The sequence below is a fragment of the Penicillium hispanicum genome (genome assembly GCF_028827665.1).
Source record: "Penicillium hispanicum strain IBT 35686 chromosome Unknown utg000007l_segment0_segment0, whole genome shotgun sequence".
Classification (NCBI taxonomy): Eukaryota; Fungi; Ascomycota; class Eurotiomycetes; order Eurotiales; family Aspergillaceae; genus Penicillium; species Penicillium hispanicum.
In genome coordinates this window covers 680,740-704,983 of record NW_026623199.1, presented here as the reverse complement: position 1 = coordinate 704,983, position 24,244 = coordinate 680,740, and the positions used below count along the sequence as shown (strand labels likewise).

General features: G+C 51.9%; 10 protein-coding genes across 10 annotated transcripts; 1 reads left to right on the top strand and 9 right to left on the bottom strand.

Annotated features, from left to right (window-relative positions):
• Positions 1–152: 152 nt before the first annotated feature.
• Positions 153–2,030, bottom strand: N7459_008051 (uncharacterized protein; the record flags this gene model as incomplete). Its single annotated transcript, XM_056947219.1, has 5 exons — positions 153–973; positions 1,040–1,439; positions 1,535–1,616; positions 1,677–1,819; positions 1,884–2,030. 5 exons carry the CDS (start codon positions 2,028–2,030, stop codon positions 153–155), a joined length of 1,593 nt encoding a protein of 530 aa, XP_056796729.1.
• A 302-nt stretch (positions 2,031–2,332) lies between these two features.
• Positions 2,333–3,593, bottom strand: N7459_008050 (putative DnaJ domain protein Psi; the record flags this gene model as incomplete). The annotated part of the gene is made up of 3 exons (XM_056947218.1): positions 2,333–2,629; positions 2,697–3,355; positions 3,446–3,593. The coding sequence occupies 3 exons, from the start codon at positions 3,591–3,593 to the stop codon at positions 2,333–2,335; spliced, it is 1,104 nt and encodes a 367-aa protein (XP_056796728.1).
• A 763-nt stretch (positions 3,594–4,356) lies between these two features.
• On the bottom strand, positions 4,357–6,699 carry N7459_008049 (Hsp70 family protein; the record flags this gene model as incomplete). Its single annotated transcript, XM_056947217.1, has 8 exons — positions 4,357–4,734; positions 4,815–5,028; positions 5,096–5,229; positions 5,288–5,390; positions 5,465–5,726; positions 5,782–5,851; positions 5,902–6,521; positions 6,597–6,699. The coding sequence occupies 8 exons, from the start codon at positions 6,697–6,699 to the stop codon at positions 4,357–4,359; spliced, it is 1,884 nt and encodes a 627-aa protein (XP_056796727.1).
• Positions 6,700–7,145: 446 nt separating this feature from the next.
• Positions 7,146–8,207, top strand: N7459_008048 (uncharacterized protein; the record flags this gene model as incomplete). The annotated part of the gene is made up of 2 exons (XM_056947216.1): positions 7,146–7,758; positions 7,834–8,207. 2 exons carry the CDS (start codon positions 7,146–7,148, stop codon positions 8,205–8,207), a joined length of 987 nt encoding a protein of 328 aa, XP_056796726.1.
• Positions 8,208–8,519: 312 nt separating this feature from the next.
• On the bottom strand, positions 8,520–10,381 carry N7459_008047 (uncharacterized protein; the record flags this gene model as incomplete). Its single annotated transcript, XM_056947215.1, has 3 exons — positions 8,520–9,455; positions 9,808–9,960; positions 9,986–10,381. The coding sequence occupies 3 exons, from the start codon at positions 10,379–10,381 to the stop codon at positions 8,520–8,522; spliced, it is 1,485 nt and encodes a 494-aa protein (XP_056796725.1).
• Positions 10,382–11,741: 1,360 nt separating this feature from the next.
• On the bottom strand, positions 11,742–13,642 carry cp1 (putative carboxypeptidase S1; the record flags this gene model as incomplete). Its single annotated transcript, XM_056947214.1, has 2 exons — positions 11,742–13,433; positions 13,505–13,642. The coding sequence occupies 2 exons, from the start codon at positions 13,640–13,642 to the stop codon at positions 11,742–11,744; spliced, it is 1,830 nt and encodes a 609-aa protein (XP_056796724.1).
• A 655-nt stretch (positions 13,643–14,297) lies between these two features.
• On the bottom strand, positions 14,298–16,177 carry N7459_008045 (uncharacterized protein; the record flags this gene model as incomplete). Its single annotated transcript, XM_056947213.1, has 4 exons — positions 14,298–14,861; positions 14,924–15,003; positions 15,069–15,866; positions 15,934–16,177. The coding sequence occupies 4 exons, from the start codon at positions 16,175–16,177 to the stop codon at positions 14,298–14,300; spliced, it is 1,686 nt and encodes a 561-aa protein (XP_056796723.1).
• Positions 16,178–17,292: 1,115 nt separating this feature from the next.
• Positions 17,293–19,416, bottom strand: N7459_008044 (uncharacterized protein; the record flags this gene model as incomplete). Its single annotated transcript, XM_056947212.1, has 5 exons — positions 17,293–17,874; positions 17,936–18,012; positions 18,077–18,907; positions 18,971–19,249; positions 19,311–19,416. The coding sequence occupies 5 exons, from the start codon at positions 19,414–19,416 to the stop codon at positions 17,293–17,295; spliced, it is 1,875 nt and encodes a 624-aa protein (XP_056796722.1).
• Positions 19,417–20,176: 760 nt separating this feature from the next.
• Positions 20,177–20,773, bottom strand: N7459_008043 (YbhB/YbcL family Raf kinase inhibitor-like protein; the record flags this gene model as incomplete). The annotated part of the gene is made up of 1 exon (XM_056947211.1): positions 20,177–20,773. The coding sequence occupies one exon, from the start codon at positions 20,771–20,773 to the stop codon at positions 20,177–20,179; it is 597 nt and encodes a 198-aa protein (XP_056796721.1).
• Positions 20,774–21,836: 1,063 nt separating this feature from the next.
• N7459_008042 (uncharacterized protein) lies at positions 21,837–23,927 on the bottom strand (the record flags this gene model as incomplete). The annotated part of the gene is made up of 1 exon (XM_056947210.1): positions 21,837–23,927. One exon carries the CDS (start codon positions 23,925–23,927, stop codon positions 21,837–21,839), a length of 2,091 nt encoding a protein of 696 aa, XP_056796720.1.
• Positions 23,928–24,244: the final 317 nt, after the last annotated feature.

Sequence of the window (24,244 nt, the reverse complement as noted above, 5' to 3'; positions counted from 1 at the left end):
CTTTGTTTTGTTTTTATCGAATGATGTCGTGGTGCATTTAACGCCTCCGACACCTGGTGGAATGATGCATGTGGTGGAAAAGGAACCGTGGTGCCCTCGCAGCGCCAAATAGCAGCGACCAAAAATTCATTGGACCCAAAATAAATATAACCCTATTCCTTCTTATCGTGACCATCACCAGTCCGTCTAGACTTATCTTCTGACCCCAGGCCGGACGACCAGGCCACACGGATAAGACGCCACAGTACCCAAAGGAAGCCAAGCGAGATGACAGCACAGGTAATCAGCTCGATATTCCGGGCTTGGAAAAGACCCTCACCCTCCTTGAGCTGAAGAACGGGCACATCCAGTTCTTCAACAAGACGCTCAGACTTCGGATGCAGCTGGTAGAACATCGTCCGCGGCCCAAAGAGGCCATCATAGCCCAGATTCGATCGGTCAAATGGGTTGACGCCCATCTTCGTGCCCTCGTCTGTAGTGCAAGCCCAGAACACGACTGGCCAGGGTACATGCGCCGACCGATACCCGGACTCTGAAGGGTGGAGATATCGTAGATGGAGGGGGATCGTAGCCGTCCAGTTGGACAATTGCGATGCTGGATCAGCGTCCTCGGTACCTGGAGTCGCGAGTTCGAAGAGCCACGTCGAGCCCCAGCGCTGCACGACCCAGTCCGGCGCTTCGAGGTCCATTTCTCCGGCGAGAGCGCGCAGAGCTACGAGGTTGTGGGATTCGAGGAAGAGGGGGTCTGTAGTTGCGAGTTGATACTGGTCGGCAAACACAGTGGATGGGAGTGTAAGGTATGTGTGCAGGGCACATGTCACATATTCGGGTGCAGGTGGGCGTTCCAACGCGGATTTGGACATGGAGATGGACATTGTTGGATGAAGACCTGTTGGTGGGGAGAATGAAACTGTATAACTGGCCGTCTCTGGGAGTGGATGATGCCGTGAAGGGAACGAGAACATAGTAGGCTCTATTTTGGGTTAGATATGCTTTCCTTGTGCTTCTAGCAACCAGAAAGAGTAATCCCAGTACTTACTTAGCTTCTTATCTGTCCCAACAACAGCCAACAGTCCTCCCATCTTGATCTCCTCGGGATCAATGCCCTTCTCAGCACCCAAGAGCCCAAATTCGACCTGGTCAGCACTAGAAGTGGGCTTGTTTATCTCTTCCGTCCAGCCACCGGCAGGCGAGCTGGCCCAAAGCCCTGTCACAGTCAATGTGTGCGAGATACTGTCATAGTCGATGTCGACTGTGTCGGCAGTGAGCAAGGAGTCGGCGCGTTCAAGGCACTCCGTGCCGCCGACCTTGAGCCTGTCGCAAGTGGTACGCTGGATGTATGTGACTAGGGATTGCAACGAGGGAAGGCGAGTATAGTACTGGAGGGAGGCCGACGCAGCGAATCTCGTGGATAGGAGCGGGGGTTTGATGAAGGAGTCCTAGAGGCACGGAGATCAGACCGGGTTCAATAAAAGCATCACACACCAGGGAGTGTAAAGAACAGCCAAAAATAAATTGTGAAGTGTTGGTATACCTTAGGATTCGAGCAATCCACGCCATTCTGGTCACCTTCGCTTTGCCCAAACACCGTGCGGAGCAACGAGCATAATGATTCCCTATCCAACAACCCCGGTCAGTGCCGATCGGACCCATTTGACTGCAAAGGAGCGACTCACGATGACTGATCAGAAGACAGAGGAGTATAGTGCACATGTAGACCGGGCGAGACTCGGCTGGCGAAGGGCGCGGCGGCGGCGTAGGACCGTTCTGTGGCCCAGCGAATGCGGAGCTCGTAAGAGTTCTCGAGAACCGTGCGGAGCTACACGACAAGAAATAAAATATGTTAGCATGCTACACCGAGACCGGTTTCCTGGGGTCCTCACCTCCGGCAGTTCGTCGAGCCCGAACGTGATGCGGTCTTCGCGCGTGGCGTCCAAGTCGCGGATCGCGAGCTTTGCCGAGCTCAACACCGCCTGATGCGGCTCGAAGGGAGCATCAGGACGCTGGATGAAGGTGATCCTTCGCTTCATAGTTTTTATGTATGGCAATGCCGCAGGAAAGACGATGTTGATAAACGAGAAGTTGATTTCTCGGGGAAGTTGCGGTGCTTCTCCGCATTCCCCAATCGGGGTTAGGGTGGTCTATGTACATTACGTCGCTTTTGTTCTCCGTCACCACTCGAAACGGGAGAGTCGATAGTTCGCATTCCCTGGTTAACATAAAACAAAATCAAGATGAAAACAGCTCATAGGCCATTATTGCCGTTCGATCACCACCCAATGAAAACGCTCACACCAACGCCAATATGTATGCTAATTCATAAATTCCGAGCTCATGGCAGGATGTCCTTGAGAATGTCCTTCTGCGAGGGTGTCAAGCTGGTTGGGAATTTGACATTGACGCGGACGACGAGGTCGCCGCGCTCGCTGGGGTTTTTGGAGATGATCATGCCCAATCCTGGGTAGTGTTCTTGGTGACCGGGCTGAGTTGGCCCAGGCTTGGAGACGCGGATAGACTTGCCGTCAATGGTCGACACAATGCGTTCCCAGCCAGTGAGGGCTTCCCTGAGAGTGAGATCGACAGTCGTGATAAGGTCGTCGCCGACGCGCTTAAAGTTGGGGTGTTCGGTCTGTGAATCGAATATCAGTAAAAGCTCGTTGCTTGATTTATCGGGTGAAAAGATGGGAATAGCTTACCTCTTTCACAATCAAGTGTACATCCTGTCGGCCTCCTTCTTCCTGGTCACCGACGTTCCTGTACTTGATCTTGGAGCCGGCACGAAGACCAGGTTTGATGGCAGCCTCCAGAGTAACTTCCTGGACAGTGCGCTTGCCGCTCGGATCGAAGGCTTTACTCTTGGTCTTCACCTTCTTGGTGGTGCCCTTAAAGATCTCTTCCAGCGTCAGAGGTAAGTCCTTCTCAATGACGGTTGGCTCGGGCGTGGGAGCGCGACGTGGTTTCTGCTGCCCGAATCCTCCACCACCCGAACGGCTACGGAATCCGCCGCCGCCGAGGCCACCACCAAGCATCGAGAACAGGTCGTCATCGTCAAAACCGCCCATGCCACCACCACCGCCGCCGGCTTTAGCGAACTCGCGGAAGATGTCGTCAGCATTGCTGAAGCGGAAGCCACCACCACCGCCTGGGCCAGTTGAGAAGTGGAATGTGCGAGCACCGCCGCCGCCAGGCATGCCACCGAAAGAGAATCCACCAGGCATACCGCCGGGTCCTGCACCACCGGGACCTCCGCCGGGCGAGGGCGGAGGACCACCACGCAGGAGGTACTCAAGGCCGAATTGATCGTAGACCTTGCGCTTCTCGGGGTCGGAAAGGACTTCATAAGCTTGCGAAACGTCTGGGATATCATGTCAGTTCTTTAATTCTGGTGATCCACACAGGTGGTGGGGGAAGGCGGGGTAGCCGTTGGAATATCGTGGACGCGTACCTTTGAATTTCTCGGCGGCTTGCGGGTTATCCTTGTTCTTATCGGGGTGATGCTTCAGAGCCGCTTTGCGGTAGGCCTTCTTGATCTCGTCTTGCGAGGCTTCCGGTTTGATGCTCAAGGCATCGTAGAGCTTGGTTTCGGCAACCATTGTGTGTAGGACTGAATTGAGTTTCCGCCAAACACGTCAAGCGCGGGTGGGTGAGAGCAGCGAGCTTAAAAACCAAGGATCCCGTCTGTCAGGAAGAACGGATCCCTGGGGAAGAGTTGCGGGTTGATTCTCGAATGACGTAGAAGCTTCGGTTAGGACGAAGAGAGCGGTCTGGGGTGCAAGAGCACGGAGAGGTCAGAGGGTGGGAGTTGGGAGGGGTGCTGAGGTGAGGAGGATGAAAGTGGAGGAAATAAGTTGGCGGCAGGGACGACGAGAGGCTGGAAACTTGAATGCGCCCAAGGATGGATTGCAACACTTGCTCGAGCGTCTCCAGGTGAGTGACGTGTGACGTCGGCGGAGCGGAAGCTTCGAGAAGCTTCTGTCTGATGGCTGCTTCAAGAGATGGGAATCCCCTCGACAAGCAGAGATGGCCTACAAAGCCACATGCTAAGACACTTGCAGAGCACACTCCTGGTTGCCCACCTCCATCCCCTCAATGGATGTTCAACTTCTCCAGGATCGCGATCCATCACATCATGGCCCCACATGTTAGGTGATTATGTCAGTCGCATCTATACAGGGCTCCATGGATAGCCGAGATGCGAGTGCGAGACGACTGGATGAGGATTACGACCATTTAAATTTGACTAGATACATGCTAGATCATCTCAGCTGGAACTTGGTCTCTTACGGGCCAATGAGAAGTAGCACTGTGTAGTTACCTACGTAGCGGATTTCCTATGCCATTTCTTGGCTTTCCCTTTTATTCTTGCTCTTCCCCGGCCGGTTCCCACTTGACATGTATCGGCTCATGGCCACTGGTCCGGATCCTGGTTTCGTGCGACCATAGCTCGAATTTGAGATCCGCTGGCCCAACCACAACATTCACATCGAAGTTGGCTCTCCAAAATGCGGGCTTGAGATTGTACCAATGGCGATTCTTCAGCTTCCTATCCACCCCCTCCGTAAAGATGTCCAGGTTGCACACGGGGTGAACACTATATTGGTTGAGGCTTTCCGGAAGCTCTGAACTTGGCAGTGTTGACATGACGAACCGTACCTTGAAAGGCTCATTCTGCTGACCCTGTTCCATTCGAATCTGGAAGCCTTTGGAAATCCCTGCACTGGGGACGGGTTTACCCTGGAACAAAAAGTCATGATAAGCGACCGTTCCCAAAAAGTAGCAAAGACAGCTGATGCCATTAGCAGCTACATACTTACCTGTCTCACAAGCCAGTCAACCTGGTTGATGGCATATGTGTTGTTGTCCCGAGGATCGAGCCACAGGGGTTGACCCACATGCTTCGCTGGATTATATAGCTTGTCGCAGACAATCCCATAGCTCACTGGGCAGCATCGTGAACCGAAGGTCTGGACTCCTTGTTTCAACTGCTGCGTCCGGTCCATCACTAAGCCATGGACGACGACGAGTTGTCTGGCCCGAAGTATAGAAGTTATTATGAGCAGTTTCCAACAATCAGGGGAAGCTGTATCCCACGTACGGCTCATCTGCGAGCAAGACACTCATATTGCGGGTGTTTGGAGGCCTCGTAGGAGCTGAATCACCGAAGCGCTCAAGGAGGCGTTGCCGTACGTACGGCGAGCTGCCAAACCCACCCGACAGAACGAGATAGGACTACTTGGAATGTTAGTCGCCGACCCATACGTAAACGGTTGCTGTATATAGGACTGACTATTTGCTCGCCTGGGTGATCTGTATTCATCTGATGAATGTGCGTGTCCAAGAGGTTGCACATTTCATCTATTTTCCCATCAAAGCATTCCCGAATATGGTCCCTAGCACCTCATTAGCCATAAGAACACAATTAGATGCGTTAACCAGTGCTCCTGAGGTTTTGCTGAGTCCGTACCATGATAGTCGCATTTGACCATTGTAGATATCAGCCTCTGGAAAAGTCGACTCGGCGCCCAACGAGGGCACGTCGATTTTTAACCACGGGACAAGCATTGTGTCGGTCCCAAAGGAGCACTTGATTCGTTGAAAGCGACCAGAGATCATTGTCCATGCCGTTTCCCCAACGGAATGGGCAAGATGGCTACTGATCCGATCAAGCCTCTCACTGATCAACCGGTGAGCATGTCTGTCGACAAAAACTGACCCGATAGGCCGTCCTGTAAAACTATCAGTACAACCGAGTTCCGAAACATCCATTTCCGTATTGCCTACCTTCGACACTGCTTAATTGCTCAAGCTGTGTAGGTTCTCTTCGCGAAAGCAGCCGGAGGATGTTGACATCCTGGATGAAGGTTAGTAATTGAAATGTGTCAAGGGACAAGGTATACGCACGGTAGTTCCGCCCCCGGCATCACAGATCAGAATAACATCGTCTTTCTGGATAAAGACACTATTAGATTTGCTTTCCCAGCAAAACGAATCAAGTAGGGTTCCTACCTGATAGTGTTGCTTGCACGCATATACCGCTGCAGCCTCCGCCTCCGTCAGCCCGATAAAGGCTTTGTGATTTGGCGATTTCGTATTGATAGCCCCTTCAATCACGGCCTTCGTCTCTTCAATCATCCTTACGTCCTTCCAGGTGGTCGGTACACTGAATAAAAACTCGACCTTTCGCGACGGAAATAACGGGACGGTGGCGTTAAGATGGGTCACCACATGTTCGTAGATGCAGCTGATATAGTCCTGAAACCACTGTTGTGCCTCCCGCCTGCTCGGTCCTTTTGAGTGGTTATCGCGATACTGCGGGGCCAGATGAAGCTTAAAAAATTCTTTGATATTTGCTTCCACGTCCTCTTGGTTGCACAGGTACCCCCAGCTCTTCGGTTTGCTGGACCCGGGAGCGTATTCAATGCACGTCTGCACTTTGTTCGTGAGTTCCCCAGGGAGTTTGCCGGGCCATCGTTGAATTGTCTTCGGCGGCGACCATTCTGGTCCGGAGGAGTAAGCAACACCTTCAATCAATGAATGTTAGCTGCGACATATCTTGCAAGGACTCTATAGGAGCTCCAGAATAAAAGTAATCTCACCGGTGTAGGTCATGCCAAAGTCAATGCCGACCACGATGTCAGGATGCCATCCCGAGTCATCGTCGACCACCGACTTGGTGACAACCACCTCTTTCTCGTCCATTGTCTAGAAGCTTTTGGGATCAAAAAATACTCCAGGAGAATTAAATCAATCAAAGAGTGTTTTGGGGGCTCAGTCCAAACATTGAGCTTCGGTATGGGGAAACACTGCTCGGCTCGGCGATAGTTTAGGTACCGTCTATATACTGTATATACGTCAGTGGGGACGCGGAATCCTTCGCCGATCTCTATTCTGTTGTTCAATAATATGTCGGCACTCCGTATTTTTGCTGTATTTAGGCTATCCTTGAGCGATCTTCCCTTCCAGGGTATTGGATAGCTAGTCATATAGACTGGGCAGGCCCCCCAAGCGAGCGCTTTGGACCCCGTTTCGTTGTTTTCTTTTCCGTCGCTGGTTTTCCACTGACCATCAAAGTCTTTCAACAAAAAAAGACTTATTCCCAACTGAGCCAACGACAAAATCATTGCATTTCTCCTCCCTATCAAACTATGGGTGTCGCTCCAGGGGCTTTGGCCGGCGCCGTGGTTGCCTCCGTATTAGGAACTGCGATTCTATGCCTCTTCACCTCTTTCCTCTACTTTCGTCACAAGCGAAATCAAAGTAACATCGGAGCCCATGGGGAAGAGGCCAAAGGAGAGGTATTTGAAAGGACCCGGTCTGGTGGCCATGGAAATGGGTCTTCCCATCACAGTGTGCCCATGGGTCGGTACACCTCTCTCCAAAGAGCTTCGGGACATCAGCAATTTCCGATCATCAACATCGCCGAATATGCTACAGCGCCGGTGGATGATGACACCGTCGCAAGTCGTCTCTTGACAGTATTTGACCAAGCCAGTCTTCACGTGGAAAACTTCTACGCACCAGCCGCTTCGCCTGCCTGGACCCCCAACACCGCTACGCTCATCGCACCGTATCAGTCACCTCACTTGCCCGCTCCCTTGGAGAACCTGCTTTCAACTCCCAAGAACCAGCGGGCAATTCTTACACATACCCTGATCCGGACTCTGTCATTGGCCATGCAGCCTGGGTGTGAAGGAGACTCATTGCTGCCCCCTGCCTATGCTTCATCGCCACGGCCGCAGGCGTCTCGCTGCAACCAAGGTACGTTTATTTCCTATGACCTTGAAGGCGTCTCCGTGTAGACGGTACTGACCGTGGTCCTGATTCAAGACACAGAACAAGAGCTTTTCGCCTGGCGCATGTTGACCGTTCACCTGCATGAGAACGAGTCCTCTCCCCAATCGGTAACCCAAACGACCAAATTCGCCACGAGACTCGCCGAAGCATTCACTTCAGCCTTCGCTCCATACAGTGACTTGAGCCTCCCCGAGGACAAGCGCGTCGCTCACCTTATCATGGTGGCGAAAGCAGCTGCAGAGGCGGGTGCCTGGCTGTTCACGCAGCCTTGTACGTTCCGGTTCGTCTGGTCCGATTCCAGTGCCACTGGGGAGATTACTACTTTGCCGGCAATTGTCAAGGCCAATGATGAATATGGTCGACGGTTGTCCAGTGACCAGGTGGTGGCGGGGGCAACTAAAGGGCTGCTATAAACGGGAAGCTTTTCCTGTGGTTTGAGTGTTGTTTTTGCCCATCACAATCCTTTTTCGATTCGGATTTCTTGCATGTGTAATAGGAGTACTATATTTGAGATGAAATAATAGAAATCTTAATAAAAAGCAGGTCGGATTGAATCAAAGAAATAGTAAGAACCCCGCTATATGTTTCTAGCAGACTTGTCAGCGAACTACGGAGGGTACTGTAGAGTGGGAGGAGGCAAGAAGGCAAGAAACGTTGAATAGATTCGTAAATCGAAATGGTATCTCATGTCGCTAAAATTTCACCAGGGTCCATGTATGTGCCAACTAGGATTTACTCCACTGCCCGCTCTTTTTTGAACTTCTCCATGCGAGCATCTCGTCCATCTCGTCCATCTCGTCCATCTCGCTCGATTCGTAGCTGGGAGGGGCTAACTCAGGGCTCTTCGTAGGGACAGGTGACCGCGCTTCCGCATATTCTGTCACCACGATCCTCGGTGTGGGCTTCATTGTGACAGGGTCAATGATCATCGAGTGGCATGGCAGCTCGGAAATCGTTGGCACGGATTTGGTCTGGGTGATAGATGTTCCACACGGGAGTTCGGCGATGGCTGGCGTAGACCCAGGCTTGATATCAATCGGTCTGGATGGGAGTTCGGCGATGAAAGGTTCAGACATAAGCTCGGGTGTGTCGGGGCTGGCAGAGCCGTTGACGGGGAGATCGAGCCCTTGGAGGTGGCTGAATACTGTGTTGAGTCTGCTCTGGCAGAGTAACAACCGAGATCGCTTCTCCCAGGCACGTTCGCCATCAACGTTCTTCCAGCGCTTGCGATTCGCCGAGCTGATTTTCCCCTTCTTCTTCACCTGGTCCACCCGGTGCGGCTCCAGCAGAGTAGCCAGCTCACGCGCGGCCTCGTCCGCGTCGCTGATGGTCGAATTGATCCACTTGCGCTCGATCTCGCCAAGGCGCGGTGCTTTGGCGTCGCGGAGGTCTTTCGCGTCGTGCACCTCGATAAAAACACGATGGGTCGACCTGAACAGATCGCGCACCTGTTCGTCTACATCTTGGGATACGTGATCTGCCGACGCACTGCCGGATTGTGAACCGGATGCGAGTGAGTCGGTGTCGGTATCAGGCAGCTCCGAGTTGGAGCGAAGGGCTCTTCGGTTCAATCCGTCTGTAGATTGGTACAACCTGCCCATTTGCCGGCGCATCAATCCCATGTTGCGGTGTGACTGGAAGTTCTGGAATGGTTGGGTCTTCTGTCTTGTGTGAGAGTAAATTACCGACAACCCCTCGGCGGGATTTGTCTCTAAAGTATTATGGGAGAATTCTGGCCGATCACCCAAGGCTGTGTTTGGAGGGCTGACCACTGACTTCATCAGCCAGATCGACCGGCGATAATTGGTGGTCTCAGCCAGTTTGACCTTGGCACCGACACGACATGTAAGTGTCGGGTCGGGGATATGCTGATGGGGGCCAAGCCTGGAAGAGGAGGCTGTGTCTATCTGTGTATTTATGTATTCCCAAAGACTATGATACATTCTACACACAAGAAAAAACGCCTATCCCATCGTCCAGGCCTTTAGTTTTTTTTTTTTTGTTCAGCAGTACCTGCAGAGCTGGGATCTTCACGCTGACGGCCTTGTCCTCCTTGTCCAGCGTGAAGATAAACACATCCAGCCCACGACCAGCGTACCGGAACTTGTCCAGGTCCAGCCCCGACACACAAGTAGGAGTTCCGGCATCCGCAAACTCGGTCTTGTCCTGCAGAACAGCACGTAAAGCCTACCTGGAGCCTGAACTCGTCGTCGACCAGCGGCGTCGGGTACAGACGAATACTCAGATCCTTCTGCTTTTGCACATTGGTGAGTTGCGCCAGCGTCTCCCTGAAGTTCGTGCCGTTGCTGTCGAAGTTCTCAATGAATAGACCAGGCAAAGTGACCAACTCGATGGTGATGGACGAGTTGATATTCTTGTTCGAGGCCGCGTATGCGCCATTGAAGTTCTTGGCCGCCTGTTTCATCGATGCCTTGATCAGGGCCCCCAGTACCACGGTGCCAATTTTGTCGGCATGTGCGTTCAGGTCAGCAGGGGACTTGGTGCCGGCGGACAGGGTGATAAACCTGACGCCGTAGTCGGAGGCCGAGGTAGGAGCTGGAGAGACCCTCGTGCTCGCCCTCGTCATTGAGGACGGCGTAGACAGGCCCCTTGGGTTATGAGCGGCTGTTGGAGTAGATGATCCATGGGTAGCCGACGGAGTTGGCGTGGTTGGAGGTGTACGAGGCGGGCTTGAGCCAGCGGTTGGTCTGCGCCTGGGAGAGGAGCGAAAAGCGCATAGGAAATCCGCTACGTAGAGGTACCTAGGTAGTGAATCTGAATTTGTCAACTCAACTGCTAACCGAAGAGTCTCAAGATCTAAAAACACGTCGTGCAAGAGGAGGGGCAAAGATCCCACAAGACAGGGAGAAAGAATCAGCACCTCTGTGACATGGATTAGGGTGAACACTCGGGCAGGGTTGGGAGCATGAAGGAGCACGAATGTCCCTTGGGAAGGGAGGCTTTCACCAGGTAACAGGGAAACCACAACAAACTTCGGAATTTCAAAATGTCCCTCAGAAATTGATATTTTCATCAACTCCGAGTGCGAGATGCACACGGAAGATGATTGTCTCCAACTGCAGTTGGATGTTTTGTCTTCATCACAGGAACCCCTCGAGCCCACAGAAAAGAAGCCAACAAACCCACAGAAAAGAAGCCCACAAGCCCACAGAGACCCCCGTCCCCCAAGCTGCCAATCCAACCTCCCAAAAGTGCTGTTCCAATTTACAAGCAAGTTCCTTCCATGACCGAACCAACTGAAGCAGGCCACCACAGATTCCCTGAGGCATATGCAACCACAAATACCACCATAAGATGGCAATTACTGTCCCCCCAACGACATCTCTGTCCGGACGAGTAACGGGAAATATGCAAAGAGGCCTCAGGGGTGTCTGTGGACGCTTAGCCTATCGTGCACCACACATGTGAGAGGGTGACTGCCATGGTCCCCCACAAACGAAACTGGAGAGCACAGTTGGAAGGTAGGGATCGACGACTTGGGAGAGAGTGGAGGTGGAGAGGGAAAGAAAGAAGAAGAGAAGAGGGAGGGGGAGGAAGGCGGTATTTATACCTGGGGAAAGTGAGACACAGAAGTGAATGATGTCTGCCTCAAGATGGGTGCCAGGCTGCCACGCGAATTCAGGCAGCGACAGAGCCCTTGCTGGGACATTGTGCCTACCAAGGCACTCACTATTGCTAATAAGCTGCAGACAGTTGCATCTTAGTGTTTAGTGGCTAGCCCACCATCCATCTACATGCTGGCGAAAGCTGCCGATGAAGCTGACTGGAACGATACGCTGTGAGATGCATTGTGGACCACCAGGCTTCATATAACTGCTTCTTTGGCAAATACCTAGGTAGTCCATGCAAGAGTAGCTCTTGAGAAACTAGAATGACACCGCTATCATGACTACACATGCAATATGGACCTAATAAGAGCAACGCTATTACTGACCCACAACAATATAATCCTTGATGATCGCCGTGCCGTTGACCACACTTGCAATCTGGTCCTCCGTACACGTCGCTTCAAGAGCGAGAATATAGCACAGCGGATCCGGGCTGTCGGGCACTTCATTCTTAATGTTCCAAGTACTGGCCGGGCCCTGAGTTGAGTAAGAACGATTTCGGGCAGTGTCAATCTTTCCAGTGGCGAGATCGCGGTTGAATAGTGCGCGGTGGAAGATCTCGTATGCCGTCTGCGGCTGGTAGGCGGGCACCTCATGACCAGCCTCGTATACTCGAGCGAAAGAGAAATTGCCGTGCTGACGGACCTGGCCGCCGATATACGAAGAGTTGGTGCGCAGAGGCGCGTACCCAGCCGCACGGAAATCCGGGGCTTTGGAATGGTTGATTAGCAGACTCACATCCTCGCCGCCAATCCAGTTGCATGCGTAATCGCGATCGCCGTAAATGAGAGCCACCTTGATGCCCGAGTCCAGCACGTATGCCAAATCGTCTAGGTAACCATGCACATCGGAGCGTGGGTAATCGCCCGTAGCCGAGAAGCCCTCGTACACGCTGTCGATCGACTCGGTGAAGTTGATCGGCACACCTAGAGCTCCCTGCACCCAGTGCTGGTTGAGATAGCCGAGGAAGTATGACGGCGGGAACGGATCCGGGTCTTTGTGCGTGATGTCGTAGTAGCCGCGCCCGGAGTACTCGACGTACGCACCCTCCACATTGTTGCCGCAGAATTGATCAGCCTGGTGGCACGCTTTGTTGACAGTCTCATTGTTGCCGTACATATGTGGGTCGCCCTCGGCCGCCAAAGCACGACAATGCTTGATCTGGTCTTTACATCCACCTGGACGACCCCATGCATGCATGGCTTGATCGTAGGCTGTCTTGTTGATAGTCTCAATCCCATACGTGTTGTTGTATGCCATCTTCGGGTACGACGGCTGCTGCACAAGCAGATCGACGCAGCCATTGATGATACCTAGGGTGTCCAGGTGAATATAATGCGGCTGGCTGGCGGCAGTAAATTTGCCACTCGCAACCTTCTCATTCTGCTTCTGGAAGAACGCCGTGAAAGATGGGCCGTAGCGACCACCATATGACTCGGTCCAGATGCTCACGCGATCATCACGAGGTTTGTACACTGGGAACTCGGTGAACCACGTCTGCGCAAAATGCCACAGGGAACGCGCTGCATTCTCTGTGCTATTGGCAGCCGAATTCTTGTTCTGGCTGGTCGTCGTGCCGACGTAGAACGTGTTGTTCTGCTGGGGAACCCCATGGGTCCACTCTGACACATTCCAGGCCGCGCTGATCTGATCGAAGGTGCCATTAGTGGGGATGTCATAGCTGAATCCGACCTGGTTCGGCTGGTCGATGTACAGCATGTTCACGTAGTTGTTCCACGACCAGGGGTTGACATCGGTCGAGTTAGAGTCGGCGTTGACAAGACATGGACCATTCTCTTGCATGAGACCGATCATCGACGAGCTCCCCGGTCCACCGTTCATCCAAATGGATAACGGGGCGTTCAAGGGGTTATGACGGGCCTCGAAGAACCAAAAAAACGTGTTGACTGGGTATTTCTGATCCACGTGAACATCATCCAACGTTCCTGGGGGCAAGTGGACATAGCCTGAGTAAGATCTGACGCCCGGAGTGGTTTCGCAGATTCCCGGCTGCGCGTGGAAGGGTCAGTACGAGCGTGATGCGCATGGCAAGGACGAGCGTGTCTGAAGCTCTGACGAACCTCCTTGTACGAGATCTTCACTCCTTCCTCATGTTTTGAATGCACCACTTTGAGTCCTTCTGGCGTGGGTGGGAAGTACTGGGCTGTCGCGAGACCGGCCACAGCGGCGGCCATTAGCCAATTGGCCAGGACAGTCATAGCGATGAAGCGACGGCGCCCAGGGAGGTTGAGGAAGCGATAACCCGGAGCAAGGAGCTGCAGCTGCCTTTATGAATCACGTCAGTGGAGCAATCATAGCAGTCGGGGACCCGCGGAGCGATCGGCGAGTGGAGGCGGCGGATGTGACAACGATAAGTTGACGAGTAGTGCGAGTGGGGATCGCGAACTTGACCTCTCACCATCCGCGAACCTGCACCATAGAGACGCCCCTTCTTGGCCCTGGAAATGTCCTTTGAAGCCACCGATGCACCCGGCCAGCCACCAGTCGTCTGTCCCAAACCTCTGTTACGGTACCTGGGGGAACTTAACCATTTTGATTGGTTTGAGGTAGGTAATAGCCCCTATGATTGAACCAATCAGTCCCGCTTCGAGAGCCGGCTTTCTTATTAGCTATCGTTCTATACATAATCTACAGGAACTCCATTTCTGAAAATCCTTTACGTGCGAAGGTTGGGATCGTGGCACACTGCTCCTGCTGCTAGATTGACCTGACACTATCTCGAAGAAAAAAAGCCAATTTTGCGCACCTCCGTGATAAAGCATCTCCCAAATATCGCCCGCGTCAATTCGGCGGTACCTCCAAGCTCAAATTTGCGCTCGTTCACAATCTCACACAGAAAGCAAAACGACACGCTTATACCAGCTGAACCTGGAACAAATATCGTTGCCGGACCTGGGCTGAATCAAAGACGACATACTCGTTGTGGTTGAGGGATTTGCCTGTACCGTTGACATGTCGTCCATGATCAACATCAGGCATCGCAATGCCTCTAAGATCCGAGCGGATGTGCTCAGCATCGCACCATTTGCTGTGTCTGGTCCTTCCTTCCACATAGAGTGACAGACCCTTGCCATGCTGCACTTTCTCCATAGCCGCTGCGTTCCCATACTCGCTTAGGACTGTTCGCCCAAGTTCGACTTCGCAAAGCAGCATCAGTGCCATATTACCTCGGGTAGCCCGACAATACCCAAGGGATTTGCCGGCAAAATCGGCAAAGTAGATTCCCCTATTCTCATTCGAAATAGGAGAACCGCCGGCATTAACACGAAGGCCTTGACTGAAAATACCGATGAAGCTGATCTGCCGCGAGCCATGCCAGAGGAGTTTTCGGTTGCTGGTTGCAGCCTTGATATTTTCTCTGAACGTTGCATATCGCTTTGCTTCGCCATGACGCTCGATGGAAAAGATTTTCACCACCTATTTTGAGGAATGATCAGTGTGTCCCCGAGCAAAGACCAGACACGGGTCAAACCACCTACCGAACCCTGTCGGTGATGGCCGCTGAACGATTTATTGAAATACGCGCATAATTTCTTGAACTCCGGAGATGTTTCGCTGACTATATGTGTTGTGAGTGGTGTTATCACTATATCCACGTACACTCACACCGAGGTAAGCACATACCCAATTTCATCTCTTTCAGACCCAGGATTTTGTATATCTGACGCCATGCGACATCTTCTTGCTTGGAAGCATTGCCGAGGAGTTTTTGAATAGTTGTCACATCGCGTAGGTAGTTGAGATCTTCTCGTTCTTTTCTGACCCATTCCAGGTTGACGCTGTCAGCACCACTAGCGATGGATGTATAGCCCATCAAGCCCATATAGCACTGGCGCAGAGTCTCGACGAGCTTCTCATCAACAAAAGCGCCTGCTTTATCCCGAAGAAGATGCGCAGATAATTTCTGCAACACCAAAACTCCCACTCGAAGGCCGTTTCCACCGTCGGTCTTGCCGATGCTAGTTCGGTGGACAGAGAGGTTGGTGACGAGAGAAGCTACCCCCGGATTGTTGCCTGTCTGAAAGATGATCTCTAAGGTCTCGCGAACAGTCGGAGGGATCTCATCTCCTGCATCTGATGCAGAAAGACTGGGTTCCTTGTCTTCATCCGGACAGTCGAGGAAGATGTAATTACCCGTATTTGGGGATTCGTGTCGATTGCTCCAGTAAAGACCAGTCAATTTCTTGAACTGAGCTCTAAATGCTCTTCTGGCGCACGAACTGTCCCCCAGACCTTTGCGACTGGCTTTCAACTCACCGCTAGCGGACCATTTCTGAACCAAGGTGAAGTATAACTTCGAAGTGACATTAAAAAGGACTTGGATGCGACAGATACTGTGCTTGGACGAACTCGTCGTGAACTTGATTAAGGTTGCATCCAAAAGCACATTGTTCTTGTCAAGCACAACCTCCAAAAGCGGCTCTTGTCAAGAGTTAGTGAGTTAAGAAAACTGGAATGATGTGAAAGGTAATATATGCTCAGTTCTTACCGTCCTCATGGCCTTCAACCCTCACAGCAACATCGGAGTCGCCGCTGTGATGATTTGCGGATTTCTGCTTCTTGACTAGGCCATAATCTCCTTCGTCGTTGTCTTTCCCACTCAGCTTGCGCTTTTTTCCACCCGCTATCTTTTCCAATCCTGTCCCTGTTGAAGTTCGCTTAGGTCTCTTGAGTCGGAAACTGTCGGCTCGGATCACCATTTTCTTTTTGATCGACTCCAGCAGCCACTTCATGTCGACGATCTCGGGACCTCTCACCACGCTGGCTTTTTTGACTACGAATTAAACATAGCAGCATTTAGTAGATGGATTTTCAAGTGGGACGATGGATCACCTTTTTCGGTCCCCATGAGGAGGTGATTTTCAGTGGTGACGAGATGTGTGCACTTGCTGATATTCAACTTCTCGAACTTGGCACCGCACTCCTCAACCATGCGTTTGATGCTGTCTATATCAGAAGCCCTTCGTATTAGCCAAGGTCATTCAAGAAGGATGCTTGGATTAGCAGCAGATGACTGACGATGTGTCTGCCCCGGAATTTTTCCGCTGGCTGCGATGGTGAGCCCAGCTAACGGACCTGAGTCCATCGCCAGAGTAGCCAGTTTCTTGTGAAGAAATTTTTGCCAGAACGATGGGGTATTTGGGATACTTCAACGGTCAGTATGGGAGACAGATGAGGAAGTTAGAACAGTAGGGGCTGATGGGTTGATAATAGTGTGAAGATCATGATACAAACGGCCATGCGGGCAATTATATCAAGAAGGTTCCATTCAATGCCTTACTGACCCAGGCAGGATTACTCACTAGAATTCTTTGATAACGACACTTCAGGGTTCTTCTTTTTTGCAGTGGCTACGATACCTTCATGTGGTATTTTGAACTTTGATTGTATTTTGCTACATGCCTCTGAGCCTGTAGAGTATGACGGAGTACCATTCTCCGATACTCTCCCAGTAGTGTTGTTGTAATTAGAATGAAGACCCCTTGCGGGTAGCAGTAGCACATATATCTACGACGTGACTAGATTCCGAGGTTGAAAAAGGAGATATGATACAGCAGAATTGTATAAAAGCTCCTTCAATGGGGCCACTTTGACACTCCTACCTTGTAGGCGACTTGTCTGTACAAACTAGAGGTTTCCCCGATGAAAATGAAAATAATGAATGAAGCTACGTAGTTATCTGGCACAGCCACATAGATTCTGAAATTTCAAGATCGAGGAGAGTTCTTGCGTGCCCAAAATCAATCTGAATCGACTCCCCGAATAAGAACAACCGAACCATCTCTGAATTCTTTCAAGCTCCTAGGACTGGTTTCCACCATTTAAGGAACGAGAGAAGAGCAAAGACTCACTTGATCTTGATTTGGAACAAGTAGCGGTGTCTGATCTGTGCTGGCTCCCGGATAACATACTCAGCTTGAGTATATAGATACTGGCCATAATGGGCGTGTGTAGATACGCCATGCTCAATGTCAGGTATCTTGACGCCGTCCAGGTCTGGATGAACACAACAAGCAGAGCGCCACTTTCTATGTGAATCGGAGCCTGGATAGAATGACGCAAGGAGTCCTTCTCGTTGATCTTGCAAGACAATGGTAGCATGGAGGGGACAGATCATGGCTGAACAGTCCATGGCTGGGCATGAGAACAAATTCTTCCCTAGTTCGACTTCGCAAAGTAGCATAAGAGCCATGCTACCCGACGGAGCACGACAGAATCCAACGGACTTGCCAGCAAAATCGGCAAAGTAGACCCCTGCGCCTCTGTAGTTGCCCCCACCGAGCCCCTGCTGTAGAATACTTAGGAAATTGAAAAGTGAAGAGCCGTGCCAAAGAAGTCGTCTGTCTCCGACTAGTGATTGATTCGTGTCGCTCCACTTGGCAAAGGCATCAGCCTCGCCCAGGCGCTCTATGCGAAAAATGTTGACAATCTGGAGAGTGAAATGAGAACGAGATTATGGCACAATATTGAAGAGGAATCAAAAATCATACCGAAGCTGAAGTGCCATTTATTTGGGACTTGTCGAAATATTCGGCCAAAACCTGAAATTCTTGGGATTCTTGGTTCACTAGATTTTTCAGTTAGCGCATTTAAAGTCTTGATCTTGGAGCACGAAGAAAGATTGCCCATACAAACGTTTATCTCTTTCAGGCCCAGCAATTGATAGAATCGGTAAGATATTAGATCATCGCGGAACCTTGGAGATCGATGGAGTATTCCATTCTCAGATTCGAGGTGATACCGGACGATCAGGGCTTCCCGCTGTTTTTCAACCCATTCAATGTCAACAGATGGGTCTGATCCATACCGGGTAGATTGCGGAAGGCCAATATAGCAATGGCAGAGATCTTTTATACACTGCACATCTGCATCGGTTCTTTGAGAAAGATTCAAGAGGCCGTCGATCTTTTCCAGAAGGAATAAGCGGAGATGGAAAGCTTCCCTGTGTGGTACACTGCTGTAAGTCAACGAAACGGCACTGGAATACTGATTCAAAAAGCCCATCTTAGAATAATGGGGATTTGAATCTGTGATGAGGTTTAAAATGTTGCAAACATTGGAAGGTAGCATTTTCCTAGCCCGCAATGAATTTGGATCAACCTCTGGCAGCTCATGCTTCTCATCCTCAGGTGAGATGAGGATGTATCCCTTGCGCTTGAAAGGATCGTGAAGCTTGCTCCAGGGAAAGCCACACGTTTTCTGGAAATGCTTCTCGAATGCAATCTTGGCGCTCTTTAGGTCATCATACGCTTTGCGTGTGGGTCTGCTTGTCCGTCCGTCCGTCGGTTCATTGAGTATACTCAGGTATGGGGCTGAGTCGCCATTCAGAAGGAGTTGAATGTGATAGATGATAAGATTCTTTTCTTCGGGGCTTGCCATTGGGCTCAGAGTCACTGGAGGCCTGAGCAATTTCGCCTCCCATGCCACGTTTTGTTCGTCCATGAAAACCCTGAAGGTCACCTCTATCGACTGATTGTTAGATGATACTGATGTCCAAACATTTATCATAATTCCAAGTTGCTCACCACCCTCTGTAAGTGGATTCCCTCCAAGGACAGGTTGGTCGAGGATAGGCTGGTCGATGGCACTAGCAAAGAGTGTCTTCTGCTTCTTTTCGATTGTCCTGGCACCGTATAGCCCCACAACCTTGCGTTTTCTTCTTATCGCAGAGGCTCTCAAGTCCGGCTTTTTAGGACTTTTGAGTTGGAAGCCTTGCGGATCAATGACATCCTCTTTCTCGATGGACTGAGTCAACCAGTCAATGGTGACAAGCACACAGTTTTCCAAGGCAAGGGCCTTCTTGACTGGCAGAGCATGTAGCGTCAGTATCATTCGTAGTTCCCCAAAACTGCAATCAATACTCACTCTTCTCGGCCTTTTTCTTGGTGCTGACATGTTCCTGTGTGGTGATGACATGTGTGCAGTCCTTGATATCCGTCGTCTCGAATCGGGCGCCGCAGTCCTCGACCATTTTCTGGATCTGATCTGTCGCCGTATATTCCCACGTTAGCATCACGATGTTTTCATCAAAGGGCTCAGAGAATCATGATGATGCAGGATACTGACCATGTGTCTGGCCAGGTATGCGTCCGCTAACCGCGATGATAAGCCCAGATAGTGGAGCCATCTCGGGTGAGACCTCCACGCCTGAGGGGGTGGTAGTGATGATAGCAAATGGAAAGAGATGAGAGCTTCTGGAGGAGAGTTGAGTGGTTGAAGTTGGTTGCCCGGGGTTGTAAGAAATCAAGCCAGCCTATGGGTGTAGACCAGTATTTATAGCATTCAGTATCAAACAACCGAGCGGAGACTTCCACCATATACTGCAAAAGAAATGGAGAAATCCGTTGATCCAGGATGTCAGTAATAACTAAATATACCGGTGGAATGAGCCATAAAAAACTGGAAGCCTTCGACATTGATGTCCTGGAATAGCCGAAGGGCTGCGGATGCCAGGCCCCGCCGAGACTCGCGACCAGAATGCCTACCAAGCTCCAGAGAACTTTTATCACCTCAATTTGAAGGGAATTCAAAGCGATTGGCTGATGTCTCGAGACCATTGAGAAGCATACAATGCGTCCATAAATGAGCGATAATGATATTAGAGCGAATAGATAGGCATTAGAACACTAGATTCCCCGAGAAAAACAACCGCGAGAAAAATCAGAAAGGTCCATTAACACCCTTGGGTATCACCATCAAACATCCCTCCAGGCCTCGCCATGAGCGATAGCCTAGTTGCTGGTAAAGTAGTTGAAAGCGACCAGGGGGCCCAGATTGATTTCCTTCGCCCACGAATCGAAGTCGTACCGCATACGGTGCCAGTTGCTCAGAGGCTTGCCATCCGCAGGAGCATACTTCTTCAGATCGAAGCCGGCCGGCTCCTCGTACAGGAAGAAGATGTAGCGGTGGGGCGAGCTACCGGGAGGCGGAGCAGGGCCGATGTAGTTGGCGACGAAGGGGCCAGAGAGGTCGAGGCCAGAGGACTCGGTCACCTTCACACCAGACTGAATCCAGTGCAGAATGGGCCCGAGGACGCCAAATGACGGGAACGGAGCATCGATGTCCAGGCCCACAACCAAGTAGGTCTTGTCAGGGGAAGCTCCGGGGAACGAGAGTGCCGGGGGCGACTGGGCATCTGAGTGAGGCTGGTTAGCAAGTACTTTGACAGGACGCGCTCCACGTGTCGTGCGATCAAGGTGCTTACCGGCGCGAGGAATGTAATCGCCCGGCTGGACGTTCTGGTGGGTTCCCACGGTCAGGCCCAGAACCTTGGACTTGTCATTCTCGATGAGCGAGAAAGCGGCCTTGACATTGATTGCAGAAGGCATCTTGAATGGTGGGGTGGGTGGAGAAGTCCAAATATGCGTGAAGTGAGGCTCAGAGTCAAGGGGATTGGGCTTGGGAAGAGGTCTAAAAGGTGGGCATGAGGGTCGCGGAGGTTATCATCGACAAGCTTTCGGCGATAACACGGACTTAGTGTGACGTATCTCCACGCACGAGACTGCTCGCCTTATAATGGCATGCGAACTTTATAAGTTACGCCAATCTGAGCTTTGTTGACAACTTGCATTTCGGCCCTGCTTCGTGATTGGTCAGTATCAAGCTCGTTGGGGGCCTGAGACGCCTAAATCCGCTCCGTTCGGATCATGTACAAAAAGCTCGCATAGGTAAAGTCGAGGCCCACCATTTCACTCGAAAAACCTCTTTCACCAGGACTCTTATCCTCTGTATGAGAAGTTTCAAAGTCACACGCAAACACGATATCATTGGTAGTTGTCTCTTCAGCTCGAGTCCGAATTGACGGGAATGGGCGTCGCAAGAGTAAGATAGAGTCCAGCATATGCAAAGCTATGTAAACCTGAAGCTCGCTAGCGGGTCCAGGCTTACCTGAGAAGAGGGTTGACTATCATTTTTGAGGTCCCTGGAAATTTTGCCAGCTCACCGAATGCAATCGCCGATTCTAGACTGATGATCGGCAAATCAATCAATGGGATGGATGGATTGGGATGTTCAAATCAAGACACAAACCACGAGGGGAATGCATTGTCTATAGATAATATAAACATAACAAGAACAGCGAACCAAATTGTCTCCCTAGCTCCAATGCAGAAAACGCTAAAGCAGGTGCAACAGGAAAACCAAACCAAGAACCCCGAATCTTTTTTCCAGGCCCGTGGAATGAAACCAGGGGCATCAAAAAGGAAAGATGAAAAGACTCGAAGAAAAAGCCGATGAAAACAAGACCGTGGTATCTCCCAGACCAATGAAGACGAATACAGACGAGGTATCAAAAACGACGTATGGTTACATGACAGAATTGTGGAAATCGTGAGAAGTGAGGTGCAGAAAGAGGAAACCCCGATACCAAGGGGTTAGAAGTGCGCGCTGCTATTACGCAGCCTGGGCCTGGAGAGAGGTGATGTGTTGCTTCTCAGCCTTGGTATCGGCGGATGGCTCGTCGACATCGAGCTCTTCGACCTTTGTTTTGGGCGACGGGTGGTCAAGCTCTTCCAGGGCATCTTCGACCTTGGGCTCCTCTTCATTCTCTCCAGGGGCTTCAAACTTAGCATTAGAGCCAGCAGATGTGGGATTCTTTGCCTCTGCAATTTCCATGGCGGTAACTTTTTCTGTCAGGGTTGGGCTTTCAGTGTGACCCTCGCTCTCGTTCTCGTCGCCGTTAACCGAGTGAAATTCGTCCTTGTCGGCGGGAAGGTCAGTCTCCGAGTCAACGGACTCGTCCTCATCCTCGACAGCAGGAAGAACAGTGCTAGTCTGGAGCATCTTGATTGTTGACGGCACGCTAGTAGGCTCATTGATTGACTCCGAGGGCTCAACCGGCTCAATAGCTGCCTCTGTCCGTTCAGTACTGTGACTAGATAGCGAGAGGGCTGTGGGCGAGATAGACTCCCGGCTGGATCCAGAACCCCAGGTGTGTCGAGGGTGACGGGGAGGCAGAGGAGGCGGAGGAGGACGCTTGGGAATCGTAACAAGGCGCGCCCGAGTGAAATTCGGCGACAGGCGCTTGGAGTCATTGGGGGTCGTCGGCTCGTCGCCGGAAATCGGGGACTCCGCACGGCTTTCTTGCTTGGTCACAGCTGCGCTGGACACCTCGTGCACTTCAAAGTCATCGTCATATTCGATAGCATGATTTGCATCATATTCGGCAGGTTCGCTCGGTTGCTTCTCTTCCTCCTCTTCCATACCACCGTGGGACATCGGGCCCCATTTCGAGGAGTCATTCTCCTCCCAAGGGTTCAAGGCAGGCACACCCGTCGGTTCCTTTGCGCTCCGCGAAGACGCGCGGCTTACTGACGTGGCGACGGTTAGCGGTGCATCATCTGTTTGTGTGCCACGATCAACGCTCGTGTAGCTTTGAACGCTGGCCCGCCAACTATTGCGCGGCGAGCTGTCAAGACTGCGCCGCGCAAACGTTGCAAAGACCGGGCTGCTCGGATTGGGCCGGAACTCAAAAGTATCATGACTTGGCCTCACCTTCGAGTGGGCTTCTTTGATGTACATGCCCTCCGCCTCCAACGCCTTTACTCCGTACGGATCCGGGTCGTCAGCGGCTGGCACGCCAAATGAGTTGCCATCTGCCTGTATCTCCATATCGCCGGGGGTGCCCCCCGGGGGCGGAACCAGCGATTCGTCCACGTCGAGATCGCCCTGGGCAGCCTTGATGGTCTGGTGGAGCGTCTTGATAGACGCAGGTGGGTGTCTGGCCTTGCCAGCCAGAATGTCGTTGACTCCAATACGCTCGCCGTAGAAGCGTTCGTTCTCGTCCGTGCGCTCGATGATGATGGTGCCGTCGATGGCCACACCGGCATACAGACCTTTGCTCTTCATGTAGGTCCAGATCGGTGCCTGCCGCTTGTGAACCTCCGATTCGAGCACGCCGCCCATTCCGACGGGGCCGGCAGCAGCGCTGACCTCGCCGCCGATGGTACAGCGCAATTTCTTGAACGCTTCCAGAGCTTCATGGGTGTTGATAATCACGACACAATCGTAGATGTCGACACCAGCCAGGAATCCAATGCCCGCCGTATGCAGCATGATTCCAGATGGTGGGCTCCACTCGCCCGTCTCGGGGATCCGGCCTAGTAGCACACCACTTCCTCCAGAGCCGCTCACCCAGAGACCGGTGCGCATGGTAGTGAAGATGGCCAGGCCCTTGGCGTTCTTGATGACTTGCGAGGGAATCTTCTGGATGACCCGCTGCTTGCCCTTGGGCCGATTGATCTTGCCATGCTCGTCGGTAGTGACATTGGACTCGGGCGCATAGAAGCCATCTTTGCAGAAGCTACGCAGGATGCGCGCGGCCTTGTCGCTTTCCTTATCGATGGCCATGGGCCAGAAAGCTTCGGCGCCCAATTTGTTGGACAGCCGGTTCACCGGTGCTCCAAGCTTATCGACGGTATCCCATGCCTTGTCGAAGCCCTTTTTGGAGAAGCGCTTGGTCTTGCCCCACGCGGATTCAGACATGATGGCGAGCACTGGGGAGATGCAAAAGCAAAGAGTGATTCAACGATCACGATCACAGGCGCGATCTATAGGCAGGACACGATCTGAAACGCAGCAGTTCGGCTGCAAACGGCACGCATGGGAGCGTCTGGGAATGCTTCTGAGCGCTGGAATGCACGGCAGGGCGGCCAAAAGGCTATTTCGAGGAATCCGGCGGGATCTACAGGCTCGCCACTGGGGGAATGCGTGCGGGGAGGAATGCAGCTGGTGGTCGGACGTGGCTTTCCCCGAGAGGAAGAGAGATGAGCTCTATGGTTCTCGTTAACGTCGAGATCTAT